An 18,756-nucleotide genomic window follows, 5' to 3' on the forward strand; every position below is an offset into this window, starting at 1 on the left:
ACACGTATATGTGATCTGTTACAGGAGGAGCATCCCATCCATGGACTTTGTTTACATACAAACATGCTCTAGTTCTTAAGGAAATGGAACATCCAATATATCCTGCATTCTGTTGGGAAAGTTTCCTATATGTATTCCTGTATGGGAAAACCTTGAATTTAGTGCTCATGTATTCACACCTGAGACTACACACACAAAAACAAATAAAAAGGCCAAAAATATTTTTAAAATGAATACATTGTATTTTATTGGAAGAATAAATCAATACTCCTCTAAGCCACAATGAGGAAAATAAACATCTGATACAATTTCGAGGAAGGAAATTTCTGTGAGTTGGGATACACTGTTGACATCTGCGTATGTTCGGCTAATCTATGTTATGTTTTCAAAGATCCCAAGCACAGTTGTTGTAGCAGGAATGTTTTTTGGAGTGTGGAGTACTTTAGCACTGGAACTTTAATGAATTTAAAGATGCACAATGAGAAGGCCATGACATGTGGAATAGTGTTTAACCTACAAGGAGAAATAAACGATAACATAACAAAACCATTTTCAAGGATTTTTTTTTAAAGTCTGCTTTTCCTGCATTCAGTACCATCCTACACTAAAGACAAGAGTGGGAAGAGACTTGCTACTAACTAACATTTTACTATTTGTTTCTAAAGTACTTGAATTATATACATTGCCTTCCACAGATTGTGCTTGGGACATTTCTCACTCTCCCCCGACCCAAGCTTTCTAAGTGACATAATCTAATACAAAACATTTTTTTTCTGTTGTGGCTCTAAAGAAGAAATTTACCATGAATCTGAGAGGTAAACAGCCAGTCCCATCCTGGCAGAGCTTGTAAGCTCTGGTGTGAGCACAAAGTGACTGATGAAGGTATTTAGAATCATAGAAAAGTAGAATTGGAAGGGGCCTATAAGGCCATCAAGTCCAACCCCGCTGTTCAATGCAGGAATAAGAATGAACGATTTATTTCCTGCAGAGGCATGAGGATAAAGATGAAGAAATATTATTTTTAATGTTTACTAACTATTTTGTGGAAGTTCGCGCTTTTGAGGCCTCCTTTTCTTCTTCAAATTTTAACTTGTTTTGTTCTGTAACTCCCAGGATTCTTTCAATATCTTCAACGGCTCCCTATAACAGAATCAAATGCTTCAAGGAGTGGAACAGTTGTTTATACTCGCTGCTCCCAATTGCATCAGTAGTATGAGGAACTCACAGGAACAGTAACTCTTTTCAGGATTGGCCCAACCAATTGCCAAATTTGACCGGTGGCTTGTTCGGACTAGTAGCTAAAATCTTGTGTGTTAACACTGAGCTGAAACAACAGGGTCAAATCACATTCATACTAAGGGTGACGTAGTCAGGACCTGCAGGTAACTAGTAAGGCTCAAGTAGTGAGGACCCAAAGTAACAGAGTTGTTTTACTACCACCAGCCTGATGCTACTTGCTATGGCAGACATGGGTAATCTGTGGCCCTGTAGCTGTTGTTGGACTCCCAACTCCCATCAGCCCAAGCTGAGAAGGCCAATTGTAAGGGATGATGGGAGTTGTAATCCAGTAACATCTGCAAGACCACAGATTCCCCATCAATGTGCATTGCATCAAACACTAATGAGCCTTCTTGACTCCTCTGAAGTACTGTAATATTTTTAAAGGCTCAACCAATCATTTTGACATTGCTATGGAGCTTCAGTGTAGATTTCTTTTGTGGCAGGTGTGGTGCATCTGTTAGGAGTGGGGGTACCCTGAAACCTCTCCTTAATAAGGCAGGTCGTTTCCCCTTGATGATTGAAATGGTTAGGGGGAATGTTGTTAAGCATTTCCAGTCTGGACGTATGAGATTCTCTGACAGCAGATACCGTGGCCAACACCAGGCTTGAATAAGCCCTCAGCCACTGATGGTTCCCGCTGGTGCTGACTTGGACCATCACTCCAGTCAAGACTCCTCTCTGGCCGCTGGTGTCTGCCATCATATGGCTTCCTGGCATCACTGTATTTGCCAGTCTCTCAACCCCTCCCCGAATGGGCTTATCTGGTGGCAATAGTGCTGTAGGGATGGGAACCAAGCAACCACCATGTTATAGCTTCCAAAATGCAATACCTAACACTGCATTCTGGGAAATATAACATGGCAGCCACTCAGTGCTGATTGGAGCTAAGAAGCTAATTGGCTCCTATCCCAAAAGCACCAGCATCTGGCATAAGGTGATCTTATCCACAGAAAGAGTGTTCGGGACTGCCTGTTCTGCAACTGCAGTGCCAGCAAGGGGCTCAGGTCGTGGTGGGCACTGGAGGCAATGCTGGGCAGGGAGCTGATGTTACAGGGACCTCAGCAGAGTAGGTGTCAGTCTTGGTGGTGGGCCCTGCTGGGGTGTGTGAGTCCTGACAGCTGCGCCCAAGTGTGCCAGGTGATGATGCTGGACCTGGCAGAGACTACAGCTACCACAGATTGCAATAAAATCGAGGTCTCTTGTCTGGCCTGGTGGTCCTTGGAGAAAGACCCTCCAAATTCTATTCATGGACCCATGCTTTGAGATCCACAGTACCTGACAGAGAGAATGCAGCTGCCACTGCTGGGTTTACAAGATATAGCCCATCAACAGATATCAGAAAATAATCAAGCTTAATTACTTCGTGCAACTTTTTTATGTATGTATGTGTGTGCTTTAATATATCTCAAGGGTTACTTTTATAAAACAGTAAAATTAGACTTCAGGGAGGAGAGCCTGAAGACTTTTCTGCCTCATCAATTAGCAACTTCAACAAAGGATAAATTTAAGATAAAAACTTAATTCCCCTTGCAGAATCCTTTCAAGTATACCAGCGGCTCCCAGCTCAAGCAAATCTATGTTTTACCACTTCTAAAAAATTAAATTTAACTGACTGGGAATCCTACAATATTGACCTGCACACTGTAAAACATGTACTGCTAAGGAAAGAACCCAGGATGGCTTAGCAGTTGTTTATAATAAGCATGAGGTGTTTTCTGTCCTTGAACAGAAATTTAACTGAGATCGTTAGTTAATTAACACCTCACCTTAAAATTGGTCTCGGCATGCATATTAGGTGCTGATAATTCTTGATAGATGATGAAGAGTTGCTGAGCAAAGGTCATGAGGACCCCCTGGAGATGTTCTCCAATTGTTCTGTTAATGATATCCAAACAAATGACTTTACCAATGATTCCATTCGCATGCTTAAAAACAATCGGCCTCTCATTTGGGCCTGTCAGCCTGTGGAATTTAATGAGTATTTTCAATCTCATAAGACGGCAATCTTCGGGGAGATATGAAAGATGAGGCTCCATTTTAACTTGTCAGTAGAAAGGATTTGTGTAATAAATAATTTTTATTAATCAAGCAGCAGAGGAGAGCAAGAGGTTGAGTCACTCCAAGCCTTTTCACTTTGGGCTTCAAATATGTGGCCAGATATCACCACTGGTATGAAAACATCACTGTATTACTTATATCAGAGCACTCTACTGGAAGCACATCCTTTTTAAGTCCCATTGTAACAAATATGGGTTGAACTGTTTCAATGGGACTTGGGTAAAACAGGACATGCTGCTTGCTCTGTGCTGAACAGCAACACAAGTGCATCTTTTTGAGTGGACTGTTCTTAGAACATCTCTGGTTCTTGCACCAGTTTGTGTCTTACCCAGGGCCTTGTGCATCTGTGAATGAGCTACTCTCTCAGGAGTGTTTGGGTATGGGAGACTAACCCTTAAGGGGAGTAGAGTTGTTAAACTAGAGGATCTTCAAGATGTTTCCAGTCTTAGAATTCTCTCTTGCACACTTACAACATTCCAAATTTGAGCCTCTTCTGGTCTTCAAACAGGGTAAAAACTGTCCCTTCTCTTTGCTGTTGAGTAGGGGGAAAGGTGTTAGAATTTGCATAGTGTCTAGAGGTTATATAACAATAAAAACAACAACTACTCCTCTTACAAAATTAGATAGTAGACCATATTATGTGGGGGATCATCAGAACTACAGAGAGAGATGGTTTCTTTAAGACCAGGCCCAAGAGATTTTTGCTTCTTGGATGATATTAAAAATAGGCTGTCAGCAATATAAAGAGAGCTACCAATCCTGAGTACTGTATGGAAAACATGCTTGCTGATCTATGTGCCCCACCCCCTTAAGCCCACATGCTGGCTGTCATTGCAACAAGGCATCTGCTTTTGCAAGTATCAACACATGTTTGAAATCAGAGATTTTAATCTGAAAATGGGTTTTTAGGCTTTGAGATGTGGCTAGTGACATGATAATCTGTGTTAGAATCACAAAATTCATAGAAATATTTTCATGGATTACAGGATTATGTGAGAGAATTACAAGGACCAAACTTTTAGGGATACCCACTTTTCTGTCATTTAATGTTCCTGCATGCTGTTCCTCTTCCCAAGGTTTTTTCCTATCTTTATTCCATTTAAATATAAAGCACATGATCTTCCTACCTGGACATCATATCCAATGCCATGAGCCTTGCACATCTGAAGGAAAACATTATAGTAGATGAGGGAAAAGTTGCCATGCATGATGGAATTGCTCATGACAACATAGCGGTTGACTACAGAAGGCTGACAAAAAAGCAGAAGCAAAAAACAATTATTTTTCTGAAGCACCAACACAACCTTCCCTGATTTAGTGCCCTCTAGATGTTTTGAATTGCATCTCCCATCAACCCCAGCATATGAATGGCTCCACTGGGTGGAGCTGTCAGGAGATGCAGTTCAAAGCATATGGACGGCATCAGGCTACAGATGCATGGACAAACATATTCCTGCTTCAAGAATCAAGACGGAGCACATTTACAAATGTGTGGCTAAATCTTGAGGGTTTTTTTTTTTTAAGTATAAATCCTGCAATATTTTGCTCCTAAAAGAAGCACATTTTTATCCTTTGCAACTCACTTTATAGCCACGTGAACCAATGTAAAAGTATGACCTTAAAAAGAGCCTGTTGGATCAGGCCAAAGGCCCACCTAGTCCAGCATCCTGTTTTGGCAGTGGTTAACTAGATGCTTCTGGGGAAGCCTGCAAGCAGGTCTGAGTGCAACAGAGCCCAGATTCCCCACTTGTGACTCCCAGCAAGTGGCATTCAGGGGCATACTGCCTCCAACAGTGGAGGCAGAACAAAGCCATTGTGGCTAGCAGCTATTGACAGCCGTGGTTCTTTAACGATGTTTGGTAACACAACCACGGATCATTGTTTTATTTATTTATTCTAGGTGCTTGTATGCTGCCTTTCAGTACAAAGCCCTCCCAGGGCCACTTACCAAGGAGAATTCATTTCATATACTTGAAAAAAATATACTGCCTTCAAGTCAATTCCGACTTATGGCGACCCTATGAAGAGGGTTTTCATGAGGCTGAGAGGCAGTGACTGGCCCAAGGTCACCAAGTGAGCTTCATGGCTATGTGGGGATTTGAACCCTGGTCTCCCAGGTCGTAGTCCTACACCTTAAAAATGGTAAAACTAAAACTTGGGAAGGTCTAGGGCCTCTACAGGCACCAAGGTGGGGGTTGGCTGGGGACACCATTGTGTCTGAGGAAGGGACATGGGCAGGGAGTGAGTTCGATCCCTTACTGGGTTCAGCACAATCAACACTCTTCCTATTCCACTACAGTTTGGCTTCCGCAAAAAAAATGGTAGTCGTCTCACTATCCACTATGGCCAGACCTCATGTAATTTCAATGGAAGGGGAACATTAAAAAAACGACCATAACAAATACTGCTCATATTCACTCATGTGATTCCTGTTCCTGACCTCAGACGAGCATGCGAACTGTGGGGATTTCCAGTCTCATTTCCATTTCCAACAGAATTATCTGGGCTGATCTGGTCATCAGGGAGACCAATTGAGGAGCCAGGGTACATTAAGCAGTTACTTAGTTTAACGTGTTAGTTCATAGGTCATAGCAAAATAAAACAAAATACAAATCATTAAAAACTGTCATAAAAATGCAAAAGCTACAATTAAAATTATTACATAAAATATATGCATGTGCCTGAAGTAAACAAAACTTCATTAACATTACAAACGGATATTACTAAAACAAAATAAAAATTAGGTAGGTGACTCATTAAACAGTTGTTACACTGAAGCAACAGGCTGTGTGTACACAGCTTAAAACAGAAAGCATCCAGCCACTGGAGTGGCAAAAATAAATTTGAAAATATGTTACAATATTACCTGAAAGCATCAAACCCACCAGGCAAATATAAACAGCTCAATATTATTCCTTTGTTCAAACACTTACGTATTTGAAGCAAATAAAATGCTGTTTGAAAATTCAAGAGAGATCCAGCTCCCTATGTATCTTTACATTTCTGTCTGGAGTAGTCAAGGGAAGGCGTGCTCCAATATTATATGCCATGCTGGGTAGGGCTGATGAGAGTTGTAGTCCAAAACACGTGGAGGGCACCAAGCTGGCAAATGCTGCCATAATTATGATTATAATAAAAATGTGGGCTTTCTTTATGATTTTGCTTTTGTCTCACTAGGGCTTCTTCTGATCCAATCTTTTGCATATTTTAAGTGATCCCTTTAGGCAGAGCTTAGAAAAGTTACTTTTTTGAACTACAACTCCCATCAGCCCCAGCCAGCATGGCCACTGGACTGGGCTGATGGGAGTTGTAGTTCAAAAAAAGTAACGTTTCCAAGCTCTGCCTTTAGGTGCATGAACATGAAACATTACATAAATGGTTCTTCATTTAATTTTTCTGGAATGTATGTTATAATCATGATCTTGGAACTTAGGAACTCTTAACAGTGTGACACTGGCTGGAACTTAAAGCAAAATGTTCAAATCAATACAGAATTTTTGCAAGGTGTGTTTTCTCACCTTTTATTTCTTAGCAAAGTGCTATTGATTGGACAACTTAAATAATGAGGTAAATAACAGTGTGCAAGCAAAACTGTGTTTCCTTCCTGGCAGAAATTGGTGGCAGAAGGACCACGAGGGTTCAGCCACTATATTTGGTATTTGCCAAGTCTTTCCAGAGCCAATTCACCAAACAGTTTAATTTCAGTGAGGTTCATGTAGTAATATGCACAAGCAGTCGGGGAAGCTTGCTAGAATTTGAGTGCATGTTCCTTCTTAATAATAGTCTTCTTGATGTTCTGTTCAAACTTATTTTGGTTATGTTAGAATGTTAATTACTGATCTAAGAGTTCAGAGAGGTTCCAGTCTGACCCTCAAACCTAAAGCAAGAAAATTGTGGTGACCAGCAGGCCAGGCTCTCTACCTCTCCAATCTACTACTCTGGGAGCCATTATTTGTTGCTTGCAATTGCTTTTCACAGTGGCACTCGGTTCCCTAACCTGCCATAATTCTTAATGTTACACTGCATGCAGACCTGTGCTCACATGTGCAATATTATAAAGATACACATGGGCAGAAACTGGGAGCACCAGGGGTCAGAATCTGGCTGGGGTCCTACCCTGAATATTACTTAGCATTTGGGTAATCCAGTCTTGGTTTAGGATACTTAGAGAACTAAGAGTATCCACTGTCAGGTCAGGTATCCAAAGCTTTCAGAAATTTCTTTTGGCAACAGAAGGCCACAAATAAAATAAATGAATGCTTGATAAAATAATCCAAGTAGCAGTTTAACAAGCGTAAACTTGAATGTGGCGGCAATAACACAGAACTATTGTTTAAGCGCAGGCATCAGTTTGATGAGGTGCTTATTTCAGCTACAAAGCAGGCAAACACATGCATAATGAACTGCCGGATGAATTATTAATGTCTTGCTTATTTAGCCTCATCTGTCTCGAAGATAATGTATCCTAAGTATAATGAGTGATTGGTTTTGTACATAATTACAGTAGCAGCAGTATCTAGGAAATTTGCTCTTGCAAAGGAGAATTCTAAAAATAAAAATCATCACTCGCACTCCGTCACTGCTCCATTTTATCAAAATCAAAGCGAGCAGCCTGGTGAATGTGTAATAAATTCGCAGGGATGGAAGCATTATTAACATCATAATTTCACATAAAGTGTTTTTACTTAATCATTCATTACAGATCATGTGCTGTAAAAAGATTTGTCTTCTGTTTATTTCTCTGGGTTCTTTAAAAGATACCTCTGACACACTAGTCCTCTTTTTGTTGCCACTGACTGCTAGGTAAGCAAGATTTGAAGGAATAAAAAGGGAGTGTTATAGTCTGGAAGTGACAAACTTACGTTAATCCTGACAGAATTTTAATTAAAAAGTTGCTACTTGATTACTTTTCAATTCTAAAACATGTACTACTGGGACTAATCATATCTAATTTACTCCTCTCCAACTCAAAGTAGTGGCTTGACAAGAACAATAGATCAGAAGCTCATTAACCTCTAAATTACAAAGCTCTGACACTTTTTGAAATGGCAAAAAAATCGCTATCTGTAGATGGACAAGAAGAAGTTTCTGGACCATTCTGATCATGCATAAAAATGGAAGAGTTTTGTTTTTATTTTTTGCAGGCAGGTTATTAAAAGAGATCTCAGAGTTAATTTTTCGGTGGATAGCAAGTTACCACTTCTATCACTGGAGTTATGCATTGATAAAAAAGCAAAGGTGGTAAGTGAGAAGAGCAATGGCATGCAGTGCAGTCCAGGGTAGAAAACAAGATAGTCTGAGAACACTTTAAATGAATTCAAGTCTCCAGGGCAGGTGATGGGAACTGCAGGTGTTATGTCAGAGTCACTGTCTACAATCTTTGAAAATTCTTCAAGAACAGATGAGGTGCCGGAAGACTGGAGATGTACAAGCATTGCTCTTCCACATCTAGGAAACTACAGAGCCAGCAGCCTCACACTGATACTGGACAAAATTCTAGAACAGATTATTAAGTGGTTGGTCCGTGAGTATCTAGAAAACAATGTACTGATTATTAGGGGCCAGCATGGGTTTCTCAAGAATAAGTCATGCCAAATAATAATAATAATAATAATAATAATAAAAAGTCATGCCAGAGCAACCTTATTACCTTTTTTGGTTTGTTACTAGTTTGGCAGATCACAGGAACACCATGGATATAGAATATTTTTTTATTCCAGCAATACATGTGGCAAGATCTCCCATGAGATCCCTGTTGACTACATGGTAAAATATAGTCTGGATAAATCCTTTAGGTGGATCTACAGCTGGTTGTGCAACCATACCCAACAAGTACTCATTAATAGCTTTGTATTAACCTGGAAGGAAGTCTTCAGTGGAAAGCCACAGGGTTCTTTATCTTATAGCCTGTGCTGTTCAGCATTTTAATATAAGACTTGGATGAGGGCGTAGAGGGTATACTTATCAAATCTGCAGAGGATGCAAAACCAGGAGGGGCAAGGTAACACAGTAGAAGGCAGAATCAAGATTTAAAACGATATTGGCAGGCCAGAACCCTTAGTTGAAATTAACAAGATTTTTAAGTTTACATTTAAGTACAAAAAAATCAAAGGCAGGGGAGACTGGCCTGGCAGTAGTACCTGTGAAAAGGATAGAGGTGTCTTAGAGCACCTTTCTTTACCCTTGGGTCCCCAGATGAACATGAGCCAGCCATGTAGTGCAGAATGCAGTCTCTGGTTGCAGAAGCATAGGGTGGTATCCAACATTCTGTGTCCACTAGTGCAAGGGCACATGCCCTAGCAGACAGGTGAAGGTTTTTTTAATGTTGCAACAGAAGAGGAAACCAATGCAACAGTTACTCTAGTGGAAACTTGTAGCACAACATATTGCAACAAAGTTTCTAGCCACCTGCTTTTACATTCTCTTGTGCGTTTCACAGGGACAAAAATATTCACCAACAGAACAAGAATACCACAAAGTGACTTTAACTTATACTACCCGTAGAATCCAGATCACAAGAAGTTCCACTGGTCAGACTGTTCTGCATTGGTCAGACTATGTCTGGAGTACTGTTTCCAGTTCCAGGTATCATGGAATGACATAGACAAACTGGAGCGGGTCCAGAGAATGGCAACCAGGATGGGAAAGGTTCTGGAAACCAAATCCAGTGAAGAATATTTGAAAGAGATGGCTATAGCCCACCTCTCAGGGACTAGACATAGATCTGATGAAGTGGACTCTAGCCCATTAAAGCTTATACCATAATAAAATTTAAAGTGCCACAAGACTTGCTCCCAACAACTGTATCCCAACTCCATCAATGAGATCATTCAAAGGAGTGCTGTTAGTTGTCCTCCATGTTTCAGAGGCCTAACTGGCCTCCAGTAGAAATCGGGGATTTAGTGTTGCTGGTCCCATGTTGTGGAACACTCTTCCAACAGATATTCGGCAGGCACCCTCCTCGCTTTTGACTTTCAGGCATCTCTTGAAGAATTTTTTGTGCTGTCAGGGATTTGCAGCTATTTAATCTAGTAGTTAAGGTGTCGGACTACGACCTGCGAGTCCAGGGTTCAAATCCCCACACAGCCATGAAATTCACTGGGTGACCTTGGGCCAGTCACTGCCTCTCAGCCTCATGAAAACCCTCTTCATAGGGTCGCCATAAGTCGGAATCGACTTGCAGGCAGTACATCTGCATTTAATCTCTGATTAGCCAATCACCTTAATGATTATCTTATTTTTTAATATATATATATGTGTGTGTGTGTGTTTATGTTTTAACAGTGTACACCACCTTGAGACGTTATGATTATGGTGGTACAGAAATATTTCTACAAACAAACGAAGCAGAACTGACCCACCTGACTCCACCGGCAGAATGTTGCAAGATGGCTCAGAACATCAATGCAACAAAACAGAGGGGCAGCCAACACTGCTCTCGCTCCCAAGCAATTATCTGCCAACACAAGGGCTTATAAGAGGCTATTGGGGTTATTCATTTAACAGTCTGAAGAATTCACCACTTACAGTTTGGGGCTCTTCCTTCTGGGAATGGCGGCCTACTGGTTTGCTTGGAATGAGCTGGACTTCAAAGCGGCTTAATCTGCAATCCAGCGTTCCATTAGTTACATACAGCAATACCTGTGTCAGGGCCAGATGATCACTATAGTGCAGATCCAGGTCTATTGCCCATAGCTAAACACAGCAGAAAAAGGAAAGGAAGAGAAAAGTTATGCAAAGGAAGAAGAGTTTCCCTTCTGCCAATTAACTGCACAATAGACACCTCTCTTTCCAGGCTCAGAAACAGACATCCCTGTTTTAAACTTAAAATGGGCATACTTTATGTTAACTGCAAGTCAATACGATCAACCAATTATTCTGGAATTGCACACCTGTTTGTAAGCTTGTCTCATATTAGTATTCCCTCCTCCCTACAAATCTGCCCAAGATGGTGCCCCCCAGATGCTTTGGACTCAGCTCCCACCACCCCTGACTATTTGCCGTACTGGTTAATGGGAGCTGAAGGCCAACAGGTCGAGGATGGCTGCTATAACTGACACAGCAATCCAAACTGCCAATTTGCCATGCTGGAGGAGATTTGGATGTGAAGGCGTGCCTCCACCCAGCCCTGCTAGCCTCCAGGAAAACAGGAATGTAGGAAGCAGCTTTATACCGTGTCAAACCATGGTCCATCCAGCTCAGTATTGTCCACCCTGACTGGCAGTGGCTCTCCAGGGTTTCCAGTAGGAGCCCTACCTGGAGATGCCAGGGATTGAACCTGGCACCTTCTCCATGCAAGGCAGATGCTCTGCCACTGAACTATGGCTTTTCACTGCTGATGGGGGAACCCACAGGCAAGGAGCGCCCCGGGTATCCCCACTAGCAGAAGCAGGGGTGGGATGGCACAGGGTCCACTGGGCACAATGACCATGAGCTCGATCTGGGCCACTTTACTGCACCAGCCTGGGAGTTGGCGCAGCAAAGAGGCATTTTTTCCCTGCCCATTTCCACCCAGCATGAGTGGCAGGGCTCTGGATGCGGCAGTGGCTACGCCACTCCATCAAGTTCCACCGCTGCTGGCCAGGGGTTTGTATTGCAGCCTTCACATGTAACTTGGTTCTGTTTTGATAACTTACTTATTACGAGTATAATTATAACTTCTGAGTCACTTGGAGATCATTTGTAAACAGAGCACCAAGGAAAGATGTGACCATCAATACATAAAAAAACAGTTGTAGAAAGTAACCAAATTCAGTTGCCAGCAGTGAAACAGACTGCTATGCAAGTCTATAAATGTTATTGTTGTTGTTGTTATGTGCCTTCAAGTCGATTATGACGACCCTATGATTCAGTGACCTCCAACAGCGTCTGTTATACCCAAAGCTCCGTCTTAGGATGTGTTTTGCCAACAAGTCATCTAACAGAACATTCTTCAGGCCCAGATAAAGGTCTGGGAGTAGCTGATGGAGCAACAACAATGCTGAAGCTAAGCAGGGGTGAATCTGCTTTCCTCCCCACTGCCATGCCTCCTTGGATAGGACCCCCCCCTTCCTTTTTCTGAACTGGCCATTGGGAGCTGCAGAAGGTAGAATCAGCACCCATAAAACCAAATATTTATGTAAACTGGAGGCAGTGAGGGACGGAGGAAGGACCACTCAGTGGAACACAATGGAAATGGGCTGCCTTCAAGTCGATCCCTACTGATGGCGACTCTATGAATAGGGTTTTCATGGTAGGCGGTATTCAGAGGGGGTTTGCCATGGCCTCCCTCTGAGGCTGAGAGGCAGTGACTGCCCAAGGTCACCCACTGAGCTTCAAGGCTGTGTGGGGATTCGAACCCTGGTCTCCCAGGTCATGGTCCAACACCTTAACCACTACACCACACTGGCTCTCTCAATGGAACACAACTATACAATTATTCATTCTGGGTTTTTTAAAAAATATATCCTACGTTTCGTGTGTCATGGAGCCCAAAGCACCGTACATGTGTTCCTAGGCAGTCTCCCATCCAGGCAGTGACGAGACCCAGACCTGCTCAGCTTTGGCAAGGCAGTGGTCTCATGTATTCAAAGATGAACAAGGAGTGCACTGCTGCTGTTTAAAACAGCAGTGGTGTGTAAACGTGAAGCAAAGTGCTTGCTTGTGAGCACATATATGGTCAACTCCACTAGCAAGAGTCTAATGCACCAGGCACAAAAACCCAAAACATTTACAGTCCTGGAAGGTAGACTGTAAAACTATGTATTTACAGTTGCATTTTAGGAACTCTGAAGCAAAGGCACCCTAGAGAGAGCTTTGGGATACAAGCCGTAGCTCAATTCTACAATTGCATAGGGCTGTGCAACGGAGGAAAACTTGTATAAGACAATTTACAAAAAAGGCTACTCTGATTTCAGATATACATTTGGGAGTAAGGGAAGCATTTAAAAAAATGGGTATGACAGATAGGATTATGCAAGAGGGACATATCCTGGGGAAAAGCAAGGTATTTTTATTTACTTATTTATATAGCACCATCTACGTATATGGCACTTTATAAAGAACAGGTCTGACAGGTCTCAGCCCCAAGGGACTTACAATCTAAAACAGACGCAGAAAAAAAACAGGAGGGGAGGGGGAATGGATGCAGGGCAACACATGGGAAGAACACACAATGATTTCAGTGCATGTACTTTCGCTTAGTTACGTTCTGGTATTGTTACTGACTACATGTGTGCTTCAGAGACATCCTAGAAAAAGGTCAGCTTTGAGGACAGATGTGGAGGAAGGGAGGGAGGGTGTTCTGGGAGGCAATTCCAGGCCTACAGGGCAGCAAGGGAGAATGGGTGGAGTCATTTCAGGAAGCAGAACAGGGCCCCTTGGACACCTTATGGTGGCGGAGCTGGATAAGGAAAAGTCACAAGAAGGGATGTGCTTAGATATAAGAGATTTGGGGGCTGGGGAGAGAACAGAAGGCCATGAAGATTTTGATCTGGGAGTGGACAGGAACGTAAGCCAGTGAAGGGATTTAAGGAAAAGACTCACAAGGATACAGGAAGCTGCCTCTATTGGTCCATCTAGCTCAGTACTGTCTGACAGGTGACTCTTCGGGGTTTCCAGCAGGGGAAACTCCCAGCCCTACCCCGGAATGCCAGGGATTGAACCTGGGACCTTCTGCATGCAAAACTCATCAAACGTTGACAGGTGAGAAGGAAGAAAGGGCATGCCAGGACCCACAGGAAGGAGCTGTGACATACCCTTTCCTGAAGACCGTCACAGAATGTTAACAAACAGTCTGTCTTCTTTATGGTAGTCAAAGATCAGTCTGGTTGTGCACTTTGGGCGAGATGGGAATATCGGGCAAGGAGACTGGGAGGGCGGTAGCATAGACCAAGGCGGGCAGCAAGGGCAAAGGGGTAACAGGCACTTTGATCTAACCATCCAATTCTTGGGCTGCAGGCTTCTGTTTCTGACCTTTTGTCTATTACGCCACTGAGGATCACAAAGTACTCTTCCAGAACCAGAAGTCTTTTTCTTCTAACTAGGCTTATATAGGCAAAGCATGGATACTTTGGGGGCAAATGGTAGAAGACGACGACTAGAGAAGGTTTGCAAAGGGAGCTGTAGAAAGGTACTCCCACCATACACCCGTCGGTTCCTAACTCTTCTATTATTGCGGGCAGCCCTGCCAACATACATGCTCCCAGGGTTCTCCCTGCTGTGAGCCATCCATGCACCAGCCTGATCTGTGAACATCAGTCCTTTAAAACAAATCTTGCACAGAGTGACTTGAATAAACCACTGAATGGTAAATGGCATCATTATAAGGCTATTAAGAGGTCAGGCAGTCAAGGCCTCTTGCTAAACTGGAGCTAATTTCTGAATCATATTCACAAAATAATGCCCTTTTTATAACAGCAAATAAATCACGTCAGTAACAGTTGTTAATAACGAACTGCCAAGTATCTGTTGCGCTGTTAAATATCCTATTTGTCAACTTAAATATTTCCCACTGCATGGAGGAAAATGCAAATTGGATGCTGATGGCCAGTATTCTTCGGTAAAATTCAGTGGGAAAATTTACCAATTACAATTCTTTATTTCCATCTTTGCCCACACCCTCAAACTTTGCTCTGAGAAGAAGTGAAAGCATATTCATGACCCTGGTTTTGCATGCTGTATGAGCTTCCAGGTCTGTCTATTTGATTAGAAATCCCTTTTAAGATAAAACCATAAATCACCGCCCCCTTTTTTAAACAGTGCATGCAGTGATAAGGGTCCAGTGAGGACAGGGACACCTTGTGAGTCTACGCTATCTTCCTTCAGAGTTTGCCACTGTTTGCTAGACACCCCCTATCCCCTTTGCTGTCTTTATTAGTTTTCTAGCCCAGTTAACAGAACTAGAGGTGACGATAAGGGTGAAAGTGTCTTCTCATGCCTCTGTCTGGCTTCTAGCACTCTGAACTGGAAATGGGGAAAAGAATTTTTGGTTGTGTTCCTAGGAAGCCAGAAATGTGGGATGTCCAACTCTCCCTCTGTAGAGATCAATTCACACCGAAGTATCTCTACTTTCCCACAGTTAATGCCGGGGGTGGGGAAACTGTTTTCAAGACTACGTACCTCCTGCACACTCTAAGTAAGGATGCCAACGGGGCGCCTAGTTCAAGAGTTCAGCTTTTGCTTTGTTTGAAGGTTTGGGCTATCTCAGAAGCAAGAGGGAGGCTGAGCAGGGCTGCCATACTCCTCACTCCTTCTCCAACAACCATTCCAGCTTGAAGGAATTCTTGCCACCAGGATGGATATGATGGCCACACTCAAGCTCAGATGGCTCTGTCCAGTTGTGGCTACCATTTGGAATCAAATATTTGGGAAGATTTCTAAGATTATTCATTTCCCCCACACTATATACAAGGAAGAACATGGTCTGGGGTCACATTACCTTATTAGTTGCAGCATGGAAACTGCGCAGCCCTGGTATTCTTCAACCCCTAACTGCCTCCTAAGCTGATTCGTCAAGATTTGACATTTTGTCCTTTTAGAGAAATTAACCCACTGAGCTAGATTATCTAGTGCCCTCTTTCTCAGTGTGTGGTTTCTGTTTATTTCTTATCTTAACAAGAATACATCCTTCCCATGTCCACCCCGGCCCAATTACCACTTTGGAAAGATAATCTTATTTAATAATCTTATCTGGACTATTTATTATGATGTGCCATTTGTCTTGACTTTGCTTCTCTCTCAGTGTTGGAACTCTGATTTGTTGTTTTCGGTGTGAATGTAAGAACCTGTTGGATCAGGCCAGAGGACCACCTAGTCCAGCCCCCTGTTCTCACTGGGGCCAACCAGATGTCTACAGGGAGCCCACAAGAAGGACCTGAGTGAGCACAACTGTACTGTCTCCACTTGTGACTCCTAGCCTCTAACAGTGGAGGGAGAACCCAGCCATTGTGGCTGGTACCTATAAGTTGTTTTCATTTTCAAAAAACTATTTAGTTAAAAGAAAAACTTTAGCTCAATTCCAGGAAACACTGGTTTATTAATTATTTATTAATTACATTTATACCCCACTTTTCCTCCAAGGAGCTTAAAGCAGTTATACATGGTTTTTCCTTCCCCTTATCCTTGCAACAACCCTGTGAGGTAGACTAGGCTGAAAACTGGTGACTGGCCTAAGGTTACCCAGAGAGCTTCATGGCTGAGTGGGAATTTGAACCTGGGTCCCTGTGGTCCTAGTCCAGCACTAACCATTCCACCACACTGGTATCAAAGGCTACATGCCATGATAGCCAAGAAGAGAACCTCCATGTTCAGGCAGTCTACATCTGATTATTACAGAGGATTATAGTTAGGAATGGATATTTTAGCCCACAACACACCTTGCTTTCTGGTTAATCCAGCTGGCATCCAATCCAATCCGGCAAAGGCAATTCTTATATCCTTAGCTGAAGCAAAATAAACTATGCAACTGAGCACACATAGGGCCAAATCCATTTAGTTTGCAGAATTTAAGATTTTTAATGCAGGTCAACCCTGCTGCTGGAACAGGCTCCCCCTGCATACTGAGAGGTGACAAAGCCAGCTAAGCTACAATCCCAGCTTCTTGTTGCTGATACCTCATGTCGAACTAGAGGTCTCGCCCAGCAGCTGGGACCCCATTATATAAGTCAGCATGCCCAACATGGCTCCTCTTGCTGTGTGTGTGTCTAACCTGTATCTTGGAGCCACAGCCTTGCCAAATAATCCCAGCTGCTTAGCACCACCGTGTACACTGATGCCTGGCGCCCATTATGTCTTTCACAAATCCAAATTCAACATACAAGTAGTGGCCTGCTTTCCTGCTAGTATGTTGAGAGAGCAGAAAATGTAGGCATTTTATGTAAACGGGAATTGCAAACAGATGTGAATGGAATCCCATTAGCCTCTTAGTTAATGGAGACGCTCTCTCTCTCTCTCTCTCTCTCTCTCTCTCTGTGAAAATCTAGACAAGAGTTTTGTTGCTGAATCCAGCGGAGCCAGATATTGATCTTGGAATGCCTTGAGCAGAGTGCTTTTGCTAAAATAATATTTCTCTCCTATTGCTACGACTCCTTAAGTCTCTGTGCTGGCATCCGTCATGGCTTCTGTAAGCTCCAGGCTCCTAATCTTTCTGTTTAAGACTCTTTCAGCCCCAATTATACCCCCCCACACCCCTCAGCTTTTCCCCTTTCTCATGCCATCCATCGTACTTCCATTCCTTCTTCCAGGAGGCCACTACTTCCTTAAACCCCTCCTGCAAAGCCTTCCTGAGGCCACCATATTTTTGGCTGCTCTCCATCTCCCACTACCACCAGTTTGCCTTTCTCTGCTCTGTCTCTCTGATGCGCTTTTGACAAGCTCTCTGCTTTGGCAGCTAGATTTCTTCTCTTATCTAGCAAATAGTGCCAAGCAGGTGTTCAATAAATAAACGGTAATAGCGTGAAGCAAACGTTTGCTAGCCATCTCCACATCAGTCCTGGCTGGTGCCCATTGGGACTGGCAGGGTGGGAGGCTGGCAGGCCGGCAGCAGGTGGACATGGAACCAGTGGCGTGCAGAGCCAACACATTCTGGTTCTGCCCTCAACCTCCTCCCTGCTCAGTTCTGCAACAGCAACACTGAAACTATGGAGGAGGGAGCAGACAAGCAGCACTACCCCCTGGACTGGCTGGGAGTAAAAAGGCAGATTGGTGGGGCAGTGGCCCAAATGCCTTAATGAACCTGCCTCCACCGTTCCAAATGTTTTCTGCTCCAGCAGAGACCCGAGCGAGCTAAGGCCACTGTTGGCCACCACAGTGGATGGCACTGCCTGCTCTGAGCGGTGGGCTTCTGCACCCTCTGAGCCTCTACAGGAGATCCAGGGGATGTGCCTCCTGCTCCACTAGAGCCTGAGGAGCATTGCTGTCCCAGGCCGGTTGTTTGGGTTGCTTTTACTACTCAGTCATGGCTGTGATAAGGCGCGAACCCTAGGAAGCTGCCTTAGATCAAGCCAGACCATTGGTCCATCTAGCTCAGTATTGTCTCCACTGACTGGCAGCGGCACTCCAGGGTTTCATGCAGGGAGTCCTTCCCAGCCCTTCCTGGAGATACCAGGAATTGAACCTGGGACCTTAGGCATGCAAAGTGGATGCTCTGCCACTGAGCAACGGCCCTTCCCAACTCAGCGGTGTAGTTGTTCAGGGTCTTGGGGGGTCTTAGACCCCTTATATTTTTGGAAGCAGGGTCCCTATGTCTCCAGCATCCTACAAGCCAATCAATATGAAAGGGGTGTGTGTTAGCCACTGAGAAGAGTCCTCTAACATGAGATGACTCTTCTCGGTAGCTAACACTCTTCCCTTTCATGCATATCAGCTCCTAGGGATGTCTGTTGTTGTGGGAGAACTCAACCCAGTAGGGGGGGAAAGTAGGAGGGACATGGCTGTGAC

General features: G+C 43.4%; 1 protein-coding gene across 4 annotated transcripts in view; it reads right to left on the minus strand.

Annotated features, from left to right (window-relative positions):
• Positions 1 to 274: 274 nt before the first annotated feature.
• Positions 275 to 18,756, minus strand: part of IQCH (IQ motif containing H) — a 94,139-nt gene continuing 75,657 nt past the window's right edge. For all 4 annotated transcript variants that reach the window (XM_061595910.1, XM_061595909.1, XM_061595908.1 and 1 more), the window contains 6 exons: positions 10,867 to 11,034; positions 4,467 to 4,589; positions 3,810 to 3,871; positions 3,048 to 3,156; positions 1,037 to 1,140; positions 275 to 513 (listed from right to left, as the gene is read on the minus strand). In XM_061595910.1, the coding sequence (XP_061451894.1) occupies position 513; positions 1,037 to 1,140; positions 3,048 to 3,156; positions 3,810 to 3,871; positions 4,467 to 4,589; positions 10,867 to 11,034 (567 nt within the window). In that variant the 3' untranslated portion in view covers positions 275 to 512. The remainder of the gene's footprint in view (positions 514 to 1,036; positions 1,141 to 3,047; positions 3,157 to 3,809; positions 3,872 to 4,466; positions 4,590 to 10,866; positions 11,035 to 18,756) is intronic.

Source organism: Rhineura floridana, chromosome 14, assembly GCF_030035675.1.
Source record: "Rhineura floridana isolate rRhiFlo1 chromosome 14, rRhiFlo1.hap2, whole genome shotgun sequence".
Classification (NCBI taxonomy): Eukaryota; Metazoa; Chordata; class Lepidosauria; order Squamata; family Rhineuridae; genus Rhineura; species Rhineura floridana.